At 40.8% G+C, this 15,562-nt stretch overlaps 2 protein-coding genes across 3 annotated transcripts; both read right to left on the bottom strand.

Moving 5' to 3' along the window:
- Positions 1 to 7,788: 7,788 nt before the first annotated feature.
- Positions 7,789 to 8,302, bottom strand: LOC108853075 (protochlorophyllide reductase A, chloroplastic). 2 transcript variants are annotated; one of them, XM_056995127.1, is made up of 3 exons: positions 8,235 to 8,302; positions 8,030 to 8,149; positions 7,789 to 7,950 (listed from the first exon to the last, which is right to left on the bottom strand). In XM_056995127.1, the coding sequence occupies exons 1-3, from the start codon at positions 8,286 to 8,288 to the stop codon at positions 7,804 to 7,806; spliced, it is 321 nt and encodes a 106-aa protein (XP_056851107.1). In that variant the 5' UTR covers positions 8,289 to 8,302; the 3' UTR covers positions 7,789 to 7,803. The 2 variants fall into 2 exon arrangements, with proteins under 2 accessions (XP_056851107.1, XP_056851108.1); XM_056995128.1 differs by having other exon boundaries at positions 8,265 to 8,302.
- A 1,342-nt stretch (positions 8,303 to 9,644) lies between these two features.
- LOC130499971 (uncharacterized) lies at positions 9,645 to 13,441 on the bottom strand. Its single transcript, XM_056994609.1, is given in 8 exon segments — positions 9,645 to 10,484; positions 10,621 to 10,714; positions 10,809 to 10,891; positions 10,986 to 11,037; positions 11,115 to 11,234; positions 11,236 to 11,273; positions 11,561 to 11,651; positions 11,826 to 13,441. Coding segments are annotated over 8 exon segments (2,424 nt in total). The 5' UTR covers positions 13,224 to 13,441; the 3' UTR covers positions 9,645 to 9,936.
- Positions 13,442 to 15,562: the final 2,121 nt, after the last annotated feature.

The raw sequence follows: 15,562 nt of genomic DNA, 5'->3' as shown, positions 1-15,562 counted from the left end.
AAATTGATTTTAACCGCCCGGTTTACTCTAACCAACCCTAACCAAATCGTAATTGATTTAAACCAGTCAAAACCGACCGTTAACCGAGTCACCGAGTTGACTCACCGGGTCGACTCAGCCGAGTTGGCCGAGTCGCCGGCGAGTCACCGTGGCGGTCAACGGCGGCGACGGCGGAGGGCGGCGGTGGCTTACCGGCGGAGGACGGCGGAGCGCGGCGGCGGAGTACGACGGTGGACGGCGGCGGAGAACGGCGGTGGCCAGCGGCGGAGACGATTTCCGGCGGCGGCGAAGCGGTGGTCCGGTGGTGGCGGAGACGATTGCCGGCGAAAATTTGGAGGGTGCGTACGGCTTCGTCTGAGCTCCGATTGCGGCGATTCTGGTGGCTACGGATTCGTCTCGACGAGAGGAACGCGATGGTGGTCTTGCATGCAAGAAATTCGCAACGGTTAGGGAGTTATGGTTGATTTACTAAAACGGCCGAACTAAACCTAAAATGCAAGGGGTTTCCCGGCGGTTACCTAAGGGGATTAGCGGTGGTGACTGGCTGGACGAGATCACTGGACATGGTGGCTCCGGCGACGACCTCAGGCGACTCTCTCTCTGCAAAAGGATCACAACTCCACTCACTATCTCTCTCTCTAAAACTTTTCTTGATAACTTGGTGGAGAAAACAAAGTAGATGAGCTGGTATTTATAGGCAAATATTAGACCTTGGGTGAGTGCATGGGCATTAGCATGCTAACGAACTCTGTGGCCGAAATCGGGTCGTTACATTTTCTCCCACTAATAAAGAATTCGTCCTCGAATTCGAGTTGTCCGCTGACTGTCCAACACCATCCTGAAACAGCTCTGGATAATCAATCCTCATCTAAGGCTCAGACTCCCATGTCTCCTCTCGAATCCCATCTCTCTCCCAACGAACCTTGACCAACATGGTCATCATTCCCTTAACCACTTTCACTTGGCGATCCAGAATCTCCACTGGCTGACAAGGCGCACACAAATTCTTGCCAAGATCACTTGGCGGCTGCTGCAAAATAAGCTCTGGCTCTCTAACGACTTTCCTCAAGAACGGAAACATGAAACACATCGTGGAAGTCAGATAACTCTGCCGATAAATCCAATTTGTAAGCAACTGCTCCAATCCGCTCCAAAATAGGATATGGTCCCATGTATCTCGGTTTAAGCTTCTTCAGCTTCCGAGTCTTAGATCCTCCCTGAAATGTTCTCATTTTCAGGTATACCAGGTCGCCAACCTGGAACTCCAAATCTTTACGCCGCTTATCTGCGTAACTCTTCTGACGGTCGTGAGCTTCCTTAAGCCGAGCTCTTGAGCATCTCTACCTGCTCTACTGTCTCTTGAACCATTGCTGGTCCTATCTCACGTCGCTCCCCCACTTCTGTCCAACAAAGTGGTGTGCGACAAGGCCTACCGTAAAGAGCCTCATACGGTGCCATCTTAATGCTCGAGTGATAACTGTTGTTGTAGGCAAACTCAGCTAAAGGCAAATACTTTGCCCAACTTCCTTTCCAATCCAAACGCAAGCTCTCAACATATCCTCTAAGGTCTGAATAGTCCTCTCTGACTGACCGTCGGTCTGCGGATGATAAGCTGTGCTCATATGGACCTTTGTCCCAAGTGCCTTCTGAAAGGCTTTCCAAAATATAGATGAAAACTTTACGTCTCGATCCGATACAATGCTCACGGGAACTCCATGCAATCTCACAATCTCATCGATGTAAATCTGCGCCAACTGACTCGCTCCGTCGGTCGTCTTAATCGCTAAGAAATGGGCTGACTTGGTAAGTCTGTCCACAATTACCCATATGGCATTCTTCCCTCCTGAAGTAGTCGGTAATCCCAATACAAAATCCATAGTCACCATATCCCATTTCCACTCCGGCAATGGCAGGTTTTGCAATAACCCGCTAGGAACCTGGTGCTCAGCCTTAACCATCTGACAAGTCTGACACTGCGATACAAATGTAGCAACATCCCTCTTCATACCAGGCCAATGGTAGTAACGCTTCAGATCCCGGTACATCTTGGTGTTCCCCGGATGAATAGAAAAACGCGAGTGATGTGCTTGCTGTAAGATTTCCTTTCTTAACAGCTCATCATTGGGCACACAAACTCGGTTCCGGTACATGAACATCCCGCTCGATGCTGTGTGATATCCAATACTCTCGATCTCAATCTGCTTACACAAAGCCTTATCGACATCCTGAGCTTTGCGTATCCTCCATAGCAAATCTGCCTGCTCTACAGACTCGAGGCCAACTGATTCTCCATCTACGGTAGTGGCGCATAATCTCAAACTAGCAAGTGTTCCCATACACTCCTGAACTTCTTTGGTTCCTGAAACATCGCTCCTGCGCCTACTCAAGGCATCTGCTACCTGATTAGCTTTTCCCGGATGATAAGCGATCTCCAAGTTGTAGTCTGCTAACAACTCCACCCATCTACGCTGCCTCAAATTCAAATCCGTCTGAGTAAAAATGTACTTCAGACTCTTGTGGTCAGTGAAGATCTTCACCTTCTCTCCATACAAATACGACCTCCAAATCTTCAACGCAAAGACAACTGCCGCTAACTCCAAATCGTGCGTAGGATAATTAGCCTCGTGGGGCCTCAACTGTCGTGATGCATATGCAATGACCTTGCCCTCCTGCATCAATACACATCCCAATCCAGTGCCTGATGCATCAGTGTAAACCTCATATGGTATCCCTGGCCTCGGGAGTACCAAAACTGGTGTCTGAGTCAGTTGTCGCTTCAACTCAGCAAAGCTCTCCGAGCACTCATTTGTCCAATCAAACTTGACGTCCTTGCCCGTTAACTTTGTCATTGGCTTTGCAATGCTAGCAAAACTCTTGACGAAATTCCTGTAGTATCCTGCCAAACCGAGAAAACTGCGGATCTCCGTCGCACTCTTAGGTGTCGGCCACTCTGAAATAGCTTTAATCTTTTCTGGATCTACCGCAACTCCTTCTTCTGAAACCACATGACCGAGAAATCCAATCTTCCTCTGCCAGAAGCTGCACTTACTCAACTTAGCAAACAACTGATGCTCTCTAAGCTTCTCCAACACAATCCGTAAATGCTCAGCGTGCTCTTCTCTACTCCGAGAATAACCAAGATATCGTCGATGAAAACGATCACACACTTATCCAAATGCTCTCGGAATACGTCATTCATTAGCTTCATGAATGCTGCTGGTGCGTTCGTCAACCCAAATGGCATCACTACGAACTCATAATGTCCGTAGCGTGTACGAAAGGCCGTCTTCCTTACATCTCCCTCTGCTATGGCAATCTGATGGTATCCTGATGCTAGATCAATCTTAGAAAACCATGAAGCTCCTTGCAACTGATCCAACAACTCGTCGATACGCGGAAGCGGATTCTTGATGGTGACTTTGTTCAAACCTCTGTAGTCGATACAAAGCCTGAAACTTCCATCTTTTTTTCTTCACAAACAAACTGGTGCTCCCACGGTGAAGTACTCGGCCTGATAACCCCTTATCTGATAGCTCCTCCAACTGCTTCTTCAACTCAGCCATCTCTGCGGGAGCTAAACGGTAAGGAGCTCGTCGTGAAACTGGTGCTGCCCCTGGTTCCACCTCAATTGCAAGAACGTCACTTCTAGCTGGTGGTGGCCCCTTTAAAGCCTCAAAAACATCTGCATACTCGGCAACCACTGGAATATCCTGTAGCTCGAGCTGATCATCATCCTTGTCCATCGAAATGGTCGCCAAAAATCCCTCTGCTCCATTCTCCAACAATTCCTCTGCACGCAACATGGAAACAATAGAAATTCCCTGGTGTGCCCGAGTCCCCTGGAAAACGATCTTCCCTTCAGCTCTAGGGATATTAACTCTTGCATCCGGGCAATCCAATACAACTCTATGTCGTGATAGCCAATCCATCCCAAGTATGACATCGTAGAAACTCAGCTCCATCTCTGTCAAGTCTCCGAGAAACTCAACTCCTCCAAGTGTAACTGGTACGTCGTGATGAATACCGATTGCTCCCAACTTCTCTGAACCGGCAGTCTGAATCTGCTTAGCCTTTCTGCACGAAGACTCCTCGAAAAGACCAACACTTAGCAAAGCGCGGAGTCACAAAACTGTGAGAAGCTCCCGTGTCGAATAAGGTGTGAGAGCGGGCTCACCTCCAACCGAAACCAATCCTACACGAGATTTTTTACTAACTACAAATGATATTCATGAATCCAATAGTACACAAACATAACAAGTATGATAAGGATGCATACCCGCTATCGGCTCGGCTCCCTCTGCTTCTCCAACCGTAAACACACGTGGAGCGATGGCTAAACGCTTTGGTGGCGGCGGAAGTGCTGCATTGCCCTCCTCGGACAATCTCTGAATATGTGACCTGGCTGGTTACACCCGTAACAGTTCCTGTTAGCGGCTACTGGTGCTGTTGGCGCTCCAACCTGAGCGCGCGGAGGCCTCCAACAATCCCTCAAAAGATGTCCCAACAGACCACAGTTAGAACACTGGAAACATTCTCCAAAATGATGGCGACGACAACGCCCACAACGAGGTGTCCCGGTCTGCTCCCAAGTCCTCTTCTGAGAGGAAGAAGATCCTCCGGACTTAGGCTGAACTGCCCTGGAGTACTTCTGTTCCTCTGCCATACATTTCTCCTGCACAACTGTTTTCTCTACCAGATCCTCCAAACTGGTATAGGTGGCCATACTGCACCTACCGCGAAGTTCCACTCGCATCTCCCTTTAAGAACCTCCTGATCAGATCCTCCTCATCCATACCATTACCCGCAAATCGGTGAAGCTGGCGAAACTCATGCTCATACTCTCTGACAGACTTTCCACCCTGCCTCAAACTCTCAAAATCATTCTTCTTCTCATCCAAAGCTTCTCTCTTGGAAAATACTTCTTGTTGAATGCATACATGAAATCCTCAAAAGTCATCTCGCCACGGTGCATCACTCGCACTCCATCCCACCATACTGCTGCATCTCCGCGCAAATACAACTCAGTAATTCTAAGCTTATGTCTTGGTGGGCATGAGATAGTGTTCAAACACTTATCCAAACTGTGCCTCCAATCGTGAGCAAGTGTAGGGTCCGTGGTACCACTGAAATGCTCCAAGTTCACATACTTCATCTGTGACAACATCCTGATAAATGTCTCATCAACTTCGGGTACATGCACTGGAATGACGGGTGGCGGCGGCGGAACATGAAAGACACCTGGAACTGGCTGAATAGGAACCTGCGGATACTGTGGCGCTGGGGCCTGCTGAGCTGGAACCTGATGATCATGCTGGACCTGAACTGGCGGAACCTTGCTGCATATGAATCTGCGGACCCTGCTGCACATGAATCTGAGGACCCTGCGGAACCTGCTGAGCTGCAGCCATCTGTCGAGCAACCTCCTGAGCAGCTACCCGGGCAGCCTCCTGAGCGGCTTGCCTGGCTGCCTCTTGGGCAATCTGCTGAACTGACTCCTGAATCATCTGTCTCATGATCCTGATCAATCTGCGGAGCAACGGGCTGCGGAACTGCGGGCTGAACATGCTCATCCTGAGCCTCTCTAGCATCTCTAGCGATCTGAGCACGGGTAGCTCTCCTCGGCGGCATCTGAAATGAAGGCAAACGAGTTAACTTCTGACTAAAACCAACAATTAAAGGAGTGATATCTAACGGAAATGTGCTATTTTATTTTACTTTTAAAATCCCCATATCCCCATAAACATTTGAAAACCGATTAAAACCGAATAAAAACCGAGTCTCCAGAATCGCCTTCCCGGGACAGAACCGGGATGGAACACGGCTCTGATACCAAAAACTGTGCGACCGCCACTTCCGAATAATAATAAAATAATTCGAGATAAAATATAATAATAGCGCAGCGGGAATAATAATAATAAATCCATGTCATATCATAAAATCAAATACAATACCATAAAGTCAAATCCGAAATATAAAATAACAACATAAGTCCGAAGTTCTGAAAATAGAAAGTAGCGTAAACGATAGAAGTACGAAGGCCTAGAGGCCCAATAACGATAAAGGATAAAATGATAAAGCCCACGAGCCCAAATAGTAGCACTCGTCCGATATGGTCACTCCTGCTCATCGGTCTCACCTGAAAGGGGAAAGAAAGAGGGGTGAGCAACAGGGGAGTCGCTCAGTGAGGTATGGAAAACTAAACCGCAAAGCACAGACTTGAGTAAATAGAACTCCCACTATGGAAGTCTAGTTCTAACATGAAACAAACACGGCGCCTATTACACCACACAAACAAATAATATATGTCTAGTGCACTTAGACATGCTACAACCAATGCGATGATAGCACATAGATATATTCTCTGCACCCCGCATTTCCTCATAAGGATATAGATATATACACTCCATTTTGCGTCGTAATACAGTGGTCCAAGCTGTACCCCGCTAACCTGATGGCGTCGTAAGTACAAACGTCTTTGTACCCCCGCAACTCTCCACAATCATAGGCGTCGTAAGCACAGACGTCATGTGCCCCCGCCAATCTCCTCAATCATAGGCGTCGTAAGTACAAACGTCTCTGTACCCCCGCCAATCTCCACATGGACTCACTTATATATATATTTACATATGTATAACAATTCTTAGCATCAATCAATTCACTCAATCGTTGAATCCTCTATTATCCTATTTCCGGTTTAACAATCAATAATAATAAACAAACAAGACAATCAAACAGACTCAATTCACAAAGACATATCATGTTTCGAGACTACACTACAATAGGAAGAATTCTATACTGGTACGGGATTTACGGAATAGACCATCACCTTAGCAAATGAAGAGAAGTGGTATCTATGAACTCCAGCTGCTCAAATAGACTCTAAATCTGAAACCATGGCGAAAATTCGAGTCAAAACGCCTTTCGAACGACTCAAAACGGGCGCCTAAAGAAAAGTCAACCCGCTGGTCAAAAGTCAACCCGGTCAACCTTTGACCAGAAATCAATTTGATTTAACCAATTGGTTTTCCTTAACCGATTTCAAATTGATTTTAACCGCCCGGTTTACTCTAACCAACCCTAACCAAATCGTAATTGATTTAAACCAGTCAAACCGACCGGTTAACCGAGTCACCGAGTTGACTCACCGGGTCGACTCAGCCGAGTTGGCCGAGTCGCCGGCGAGTCACCGGTGGCGGTCAACGGCGGCGACGGCGGAGCGTCGGAGCACGGCGGAGAGTCGGCGGAGCGTCGGCGGAGTACGACGGTGGACGGCGGCGGAGCACGGCGGTGGCCAGCGGCGGAGACGATTTCCGGCGGCGGCGAAGCGGTGATCCGGTGGTGGCGGAGACGATTTCCGGCGAACTTTGGAGGGTGCGTACGGCTTCGTCTGAGCTCCGATTGCGGCGATTCTGGTGGCTACGGATTCGTCTCGACGAGAGGAACGCGATGGTGGTCTTTCATACAAGAAATTCGCAACGGTTAGGGAGTTATGGTTGATTTACTAAAACGGCCGAAACTAAACCTAAAATGCAAGGGGTTTCCGGCGTTACCTAAGGGGATTAGCGGTGGTGACTGGCTGGACGAGATCACTGGACACGGTGGCTCCGGCGACGACCTCAGGCGACTCTCTCTGCAAAAGGATCACAACTCCACTCACTATCTCTCTCTCAAAACTTTTCTTGATAACTTGGTGGAGAAAACAAAGTAGATGAGCTGGTATTTATAGACAAATATTAGACCTTTGGGTGAGTACATGGGCGTTAGCATGCTAACGAACTCTGTGGCCGAAATCGGGTCATTACACTAGCCCTGATGAACTCCAGTGACGATAAATTTCCTTTTTCTAACGGTTTTCTTGCGATTCAAGGTAGATTGTGTGACCGATGGGGTTGAAGTCGCGATTGTTTGAGCTCGAATAATTGCTCCTTTGTTCCTCAAGCTTTGTTCCCTCTGCAAGCAATCTTATTGTTCCTTCACTGTATCGAACGAGACACACACATTTACAAGTAATGAGATTATGTTAATGTACCTGGCATCTCAAGGAGGAAGAGACAAAATCAGCTTTGATTTGGTCTGAAAGTGTATCACCAAAAAGACTAGACTCTTTGAAAGATGATGATGATGTTGATGATGAAGCATTTGATTTTCCCTGCAACCAAAATATGTTAGTTAGTCTATAAGACGGAATATAGTTAAGGGAGATGATTAATAAAAGTAAAAAGCGAATTAATTACTTCTTTTCGGACAGAGAAAGCAGAGGAGACCAAAGAAGCAGCTTGAAGGGCCATTGTCACGTTAAAGAGTAAATGTTAATGTTTGTATAAATGTTTGTGCTTGTGTGCCTTTATATAGATTCACTTTATTTTTAACCCCACTTCATTTTTTTTTGTTTCGTTTTGAAGTAAGTTTTTTTCCAACCTTATTTCAGTTTTATTTCAAAATAAAACAATGACGGTGTTGCTTCAATTTTGAAGATCTACGGTACATATCTTCATTATTTTTAAGATAAATTTTTTCATTGTAAATTAGTATTTAACTTTTTATTTATTTATTTAACCAAAATAAATTATATTCTTTAATATAATCTAATTAATTATAAAATTTCAACTATTATTTTTATCTAATTAGATGTTTATATCAAAAACATATGAATATGTATTTTTAAGAACTTTGTAACTCAATTTAAAAGAGTCAAAGATAAATAAGCTTATTTCTTACTAGACACTTTTGTTAATCAATTGTAGAAAAAAATTATATGTATGGTGTCTTTTTTATACGAATTATGATGTTTTGTGTTTGTTTATTCATGTTTAATAAATTTATTATATGAAAATATTAAATTTATATAAAATAATAACTATGTTGGAATATTGTTAAAATAAAATATTTGCGCAAAATAAGTAAATATAAAAAATATAAGGTGTCTAGTAATAATTAATGATAAATTGAAGATTAAACATACTTGGAATATTTATTTTATAATCAAGAAATAAAGCAAACAATTAGAGTGAATATTGTTTCATTTTTTTATTTTAAAAAGGTAAATTTTTGAAAGTAAAAATGAAAGTAACCACTGGAGATGATTTTACTAAACGAGTCGGGACATGTGAAGGGCGGTCCCCGCAGATGTTTTTCCGAGGATATATGTAATACTAAGAGCATCATTATCAGTGTCTCAAATGGAAGTCCTTAGTTTTTTTGGTGTGTGCCCCGCCACTTTTCTCAATTTCTGTGCCCAAAAATCCCAATATAAGAAACATCCTTCATGCGTTCTAGATACTGTTCGCGGGTCAGACGACACGTGGCGACTCGCGATTGGTTTTTTTTTTTTTAAGAAATCAGAAAAGAAAAAGATTTTAAGGACGTCCCACTCATAATGATGCTCTAAGATTATCTATAGCTGAAGTTTCGGCCATGTCATACTCTTACAGCCAATGAGAATACGAGAACTAGATTTCCTCTCGGTACATACTTTTACTTGTAAGTTTCATGGGTCTCTCCATCTCTGTGTATGGCAGAAGAGCTATGGAACAAAAATATGCCATAATTTGTTATGGACAATCTGCTCTGAGGATAAACTTATTCATTGAAATGATGAACTTATACACAAATTACTTACATGTATAGATAAGCCTAGTAGCAAATACAAAGTGTGAATTGCCATATACTCAGTTCTATTCCTGATTCATATACAACTCCAATACTATGGTATATGAATTTTCTTTCAAAATAATTATATATATTTGCTAGAGATCTGAATTTTAAAGATAACAAATGTAAAAAAAAATAATTAAAGATGGTGAGAAAAGAGAGTTATTGGAAGAACCAACCTTCTCTCAATCTATACACTATTGACTCGAGAAGGTGTTTTTACTAAGTAATTTTTTTTTCACTTTTGCCTTGGGCTTGCTGATTTGTAAAACTCTCTCCGTGGCTTCATAGACGAACCGGTAATCCAAAATTCTGAAATGTTCTGATCTCGCCTCGTAAACCGCCAGTCACAATCACCATAGACCAAGCCGAAGCACTCGGTTTTCTGCTAACCGGTCCATTAGACATGTCCACGCTCACGCGAGGGCTAGTTCTTGCCCGGTTCTTTGCAGCCAGCAAAAGTTTCTCCTCGGGCCATGTCGCCGAGATCCTATCGAAGAAGTATCGGTTTGTGGCGCTCGAAATGATACCGTTGGTGACGGTTTTGTTGTTGATTGGATCGTTGACAGGTGTTGGAGGGTTATTGGCTGTCATGGGAGACTCGTCAGGGCTGTTGCTGTTACTGATTTTTCCAGGCCAAGGTACGGCTACAGAGACGTCTCGACAGTAAAAGTGTTCGTATGAGTTTGTGACTGTGACACGTTTGCTTCTTCCAGCACGAGAGTCTGAGTCGTAGTTCCATACATATACATTGGAGTCTTCGCTTGCTGAGACTAGAAACTTCCCGTTTGGTGTAAGTGAGGCCGAGATTTGGCTGTTTGTGTTGCGAAATCCTGCAATACCAAAATTTGCTAAAAACGCTTAGCTTCGTTTTAAGACCAAAGAAGAGAACAGAACACACAAGAAGTTTGAGGTTATCCATTTCCGAGTAAGAACGAAGAAGAGAGTTCTTAGGTTAGTATTGTTTACCTTTAAACTTGTGAACAAGGTCAACACCGTCAACAACACGAGTCCGTGAATCTGCAGATGTGACAAGTACTTCCGATGAACTTCCCGCCACAAACTGGTTTCATGAGAATAGTAAGAGCTTCCGACATTAGCAAGTATAAATCAAAAGAACAGAACGGTGTTGTTAGCTTCTTGTTTTAGCTTTCTACCTGAAAACCAGTGATTTTCTTGTGATTGGATTTCTTTTTCCTGTTCTTCAGATTGATTTCCTTTCTCTGCTGCAATTTGTTATCTAAATAACGAAATAACAAAATAAATTAAGTTTCGAAAAATGAAGAAACAATTTAGACTTCTAAGAAAGAGACAAGGTTAATGAGTTTATATACCATGTGTATTGTATAAGCAACAAGTCCCCTTGTATGAACCAACCAATGCACCCTTTACAAACCAAAGAGAGCTTCATTAAGGTACTTATTTTAATTTTAGCCCAAAATAGAAATAATTCAATGGTGTACCTGACCATCCGGTGTATAGCAGGCAGCTGTGACCATCTCATGAAGATCATTCCAGTCAACAACTTGATGATCAGGAATGCTCCATATACGAACTTTTGCGTCTAAGGATCCACTGATGAAAGTAATTGTCATCCACGGGATTAAACTGGATGCAAGTCACTGTGTGGACCAGGAAACAAAAAAATCAGCCGAGAGAAAATCTTATGTTACATAACCAACGTATATATTGTTATCTTTTCTTCCTATGTTGCAGTGAAATTGAAGAGCCGCTTGAGTCTAAAATTTCATATCACAAATATATTGACAAAACGAATCTTTCCAGAATCAGAGTTCACACTCAAAGCGGCTAATTTATTCTCATTGCGATGTATGCTTAGTTTCCTACAGACTAGGAGAACAAGTAAAGTATGGTCACTGGTGCGGTACAAGAGGCTATATTCACTTACCGTAGTCACTATGCGAGAAGACTTTCAAACATGACTTGCTAGATAAATCCCATAGACGAACAGTCTTGTCCATAGAAGAGGAAAGCAGGTGCTGGAAACAAAAACAATGCCTGAGTATTAAAGAAGAATAGCTGAAGGAAGCAGATCCTCACATAACAGTTCAGAAGGCGTATACTTAACACTAGCAAGTTAAACTAAATACACATAGGAAGTTTGCATCCCAAGAGAATAGTGGTTGGGAATAACAGAACAAAATGCTACCAACCTGAGAATTTGACCACGAAAGATCAAGTACATCATCCAAATGCCCAACAAAGGAACACACAGGTTTCTCTGAAAGACCAAAGACTGTTTCTGGAACCAGAACATTGTCCAAGCTCACTGATTTTCTGCTGAAAGATGTCCTCCCTCTTCTCATGGGAGACATTGAAGCTGGCTCTGGAGATCCATTTGCCAAAAGGAACAAATTTACGCTCCCATCGTCTTGCTGTTTATCCATCGACAAGAGTTCCCCTTTTCTTTCCGATTCAACAACTTTCCAAATCTGAATAACACAATCCTCACCAGCAGTAGCGAGATACCTCCCATCCAAACTGAACTTAATGCTCCAAATCGACCCTTTATGAGCCTGAATCTCTTGGCTCTTGAAAAGCGCTGTGAGTTCTTTACACGACTTCCCGTACTGCCTAACCTTAACTCTCTCAGGGTCATGAAACAACATGTCTCTGCTATCATCAGTTGCAGAGCTAAACCTCTGACCTCCTCCTCCTCCTCTCTCTGACAGTGAATCTCTATCATCAGTACTTCGTCTCTCTTTGTACCCTCCTGCCACACTACTAGCAACGTTCTTTATACTCTTTAGCCAACTCCCTCTCCGTCTATGCTTAGTTACTCTACTCCCACTCACACTTACACTCAAATCCACAGAGTCTTTACTAACATCATCTTCAACATTCTGCCTCCTCATCAGCTCGAGAACAATCGGTGATGTCCCAACACACATCTCAAACTCCTCCAGAGTCAACTGACGATCGGTGCCTACCTCCTTCAACTTCTCCAACATCCCGTCTTCTCTCACTTCATTCACCACGAACTCTTTCCCAGTATCTAGATTCCTAATCGTGCACATTTGCTCCTCTAGAACCACATCTCTCCTCCCATTCTGTTTCTCTACAGTCTCTATCGTCTCTTTGTTACGCGTACGGAGCTTATCTACAGATCCTCGAAGCTTACCAGAATCGACATTGTCGAATCGGCCGTTACGCTTCGAGATCGAGACGTCTGATCTGGCGAGATGAGAGCTGCAGATGGCTTTTCTACGGTGGCTCGTCGCGGGAGGGAGATCCGGCTCGTCGCTGAGTCCCAAACCGCGTAAGAGCCTGGTTCGTCTCTCGGTGACGGACTCGGGCTCCGTTTTCCACAGCTCGAAGCCGGATGGGAGGGGAAACGGAGTCGGATCGTGGATCGGATCGGGGATGTTGGGGTTGGGGTTGGGGTTGTCGGAGTCGTAGTCTGAGTTGGAAGTTGAGCAAGAGCAGGAAGAGAGGACGCGATCCAGTGACTCGTAGAAACAATCGTCGTTATCTTCTTCTTCGTCTACGACGTCGTTTCGTCCGTTCTTCGTCATCATCATTTTTTTAATCACTGACTGTTTTAGCAGCATCTTCTCACCATCCCCGCAACTGTTTGTGAGATTCGACTTTGCTAATGCTTCCGAGTTTGAGGAATTAGGGTTTCCGATAATCAAACAGGCTCGGCCAATGGGAGGTTGAGTAGTGAGAGAGAGAGTCAGATCGGAGTAATGGGAGAGAGGAGAGAGAAAGCTGTTTTAATGTTTATTGTACTGCTGCCAAAGAGCGAGGAGGGAGAAGACGCACCGCAACGATTTTTAATTCCATTTAATGTTTTCTTTTCTTTCCATTTAATTTCGTTTTGTTTTACAAGATTTGCTAAAAACCCTTTTTTCCTTTTATGACGATCGTATATTTAATTCGTACCATTTATTTCTCCACTAATCAAAAACATCATTTTTTTTTAACTTCATTGATAGAAATACCCAAAGGGGAAAGTGATACAAAAGCAAAAACATCATTTAACTATTTATTTTAGTTTAAAAAAATATGATTATGGCATTACTTAGTTGTGTTTTAAAATGTTATATTAAAAATTATGTAATACATTTTAATTTACAAATATATATAGTATACCATTAGTACAGAGAAAAAAATTAAAGTGAAAGAAGATATTTATACGGTCACGGACCAAGTTATATAAATAAACAAAAACAGTGCAACATTATTTTTTTAACAAATTTATTTTAATGGAAATTATAGTTCCAAATATGGTTATATGTTTTATGTATTTATAATTTTATTTTCTTTGTTTTTGAGGGATGTTAATATTTTTGAATTGGAAAAACTTATGACCTACTTCTATATTATTTTAATTTAGAAATTTAAAATTTATATCAGAATATTTTATAAAAAATTTAATTTTAATTTTTATTATAACTGCAAAGATTAATTTTCAATTTAAATTTATATTTAAATATTACAAATACATCATTTAATAAGTCATTTAAAATTAAAAAACATAAAATAAATACTCGTCCGATCGGACGGGTCAAAATCTAGTTATTACATTAAAATGTTAGATTCAAAGATAAAATAGTAACTAGATGATTTTTCCGTGTTCATGCACTGTGTATAAATATTTATAAAGTAAATATACTATAATAATTAATTGTTATTTAATTTTAATATTATATTGATTTATAATTGTATGCATAATTTATATTAATAATATTATATTACTTTATTTAGACATACAATTTTAGATATGTTATAGGTTGTCAGTTTTTTTGTTTTTACAGTTGATTTATTTATCATTTAGATATATTAGTTTGCATTTATTTCTTTGAGTTCAATTATAATTTTGTTATTTTAAATATATTAAAATTTTGATTAATTTTGTATTTGCATTTACGTTGGTTGGTTGTTTTATGTAAATATATTTTAGGATGATTATTTATAAATTAAATTATATTGTGTTTATAATGAAGTAAAAGATAAACTAAAGTGTCAAATTCCAAATTAAATAAATTAATATAACGATGATATTATGAAGTCTCATGCCCACATATATAAATTTTACAAAATAACTAAATTGTAACATTTGGCTAATATTTTATTTTCATTTGTTAATATATATTGAATCATCTTATAATTTATATTTATAAAATTAATTATTACCATAAAATTATATATTCTTATTGTAGTTTAATATATGCTATTAGATATAAGTTGGATTAATCGAATTACTCATGTTATGAGTATATTAAGTTGCATATATTCTTTCAAATTCAAACGGAAATATCGTTTAATGTGCATGTATTTTCATATATTTATTAATGATCAATATGAAGTTACATACATAAGTAACTGATATATTTTTAGAAACTCATGAACACATATCTATATCTACAGTAATTAAAACATTTTATAAATTCAAAATAATTTTATGCCTTAGATTTAATTTATTGAATGGTAAACTAAAATTTATTTTAAACAATGTTAAAAGTTTGAATTAAGATTTGCTTTCATATTTTGATTATGGTTATGTTAAGTTCCAGAAACATAAAAATCTAAAATTTAAAAGCAAATTTAATATTAAAATATAATTTTAGTAATGATAAAATATAATATATCTAACTTGTTCAAGCATATCGGGTTGTTTTAATCTAAACTATTTTGTAATTATTTGATCAAAAGATGTTTACTGTTAAAATCTATTCTTCATTTTCTAATTTCTCTTAAAAATAAACAGTAAAAAATTGTGATTGCATTTTAGAAATTATATTATATAAGTAAAATATAATTTGTCGATATTTTGCTGTAATTGAAAGATATTATAGTCAAATAAATTTATGAAAATAAATAAAACATTTCAATAATACTAATTATAAACTATTTTTAATAAGTTAAACATAAATTTGTTTATGTT

The sequence above is a fragment of the Raphanus sativus genome, chromosome 9 (assembly GCF_000801105.2).
Source record: "Raphanus sativus cultivar WK10039 chromosome 9, ASM80110v3, whole genome shotgun sequence".
In the NCBI taxonomy this organism is placed as follows: Eukaryota; Viridiplantae; Streptophyta; class Magnoliopsida; order Brassicales; family Brassicaceae; genus Raphanus; species Raphanus sativus.
Note: the sequence above shows the minus strand (reverse complement) of the source record. Positions and strands in the feature narration are given on the sequence as shown.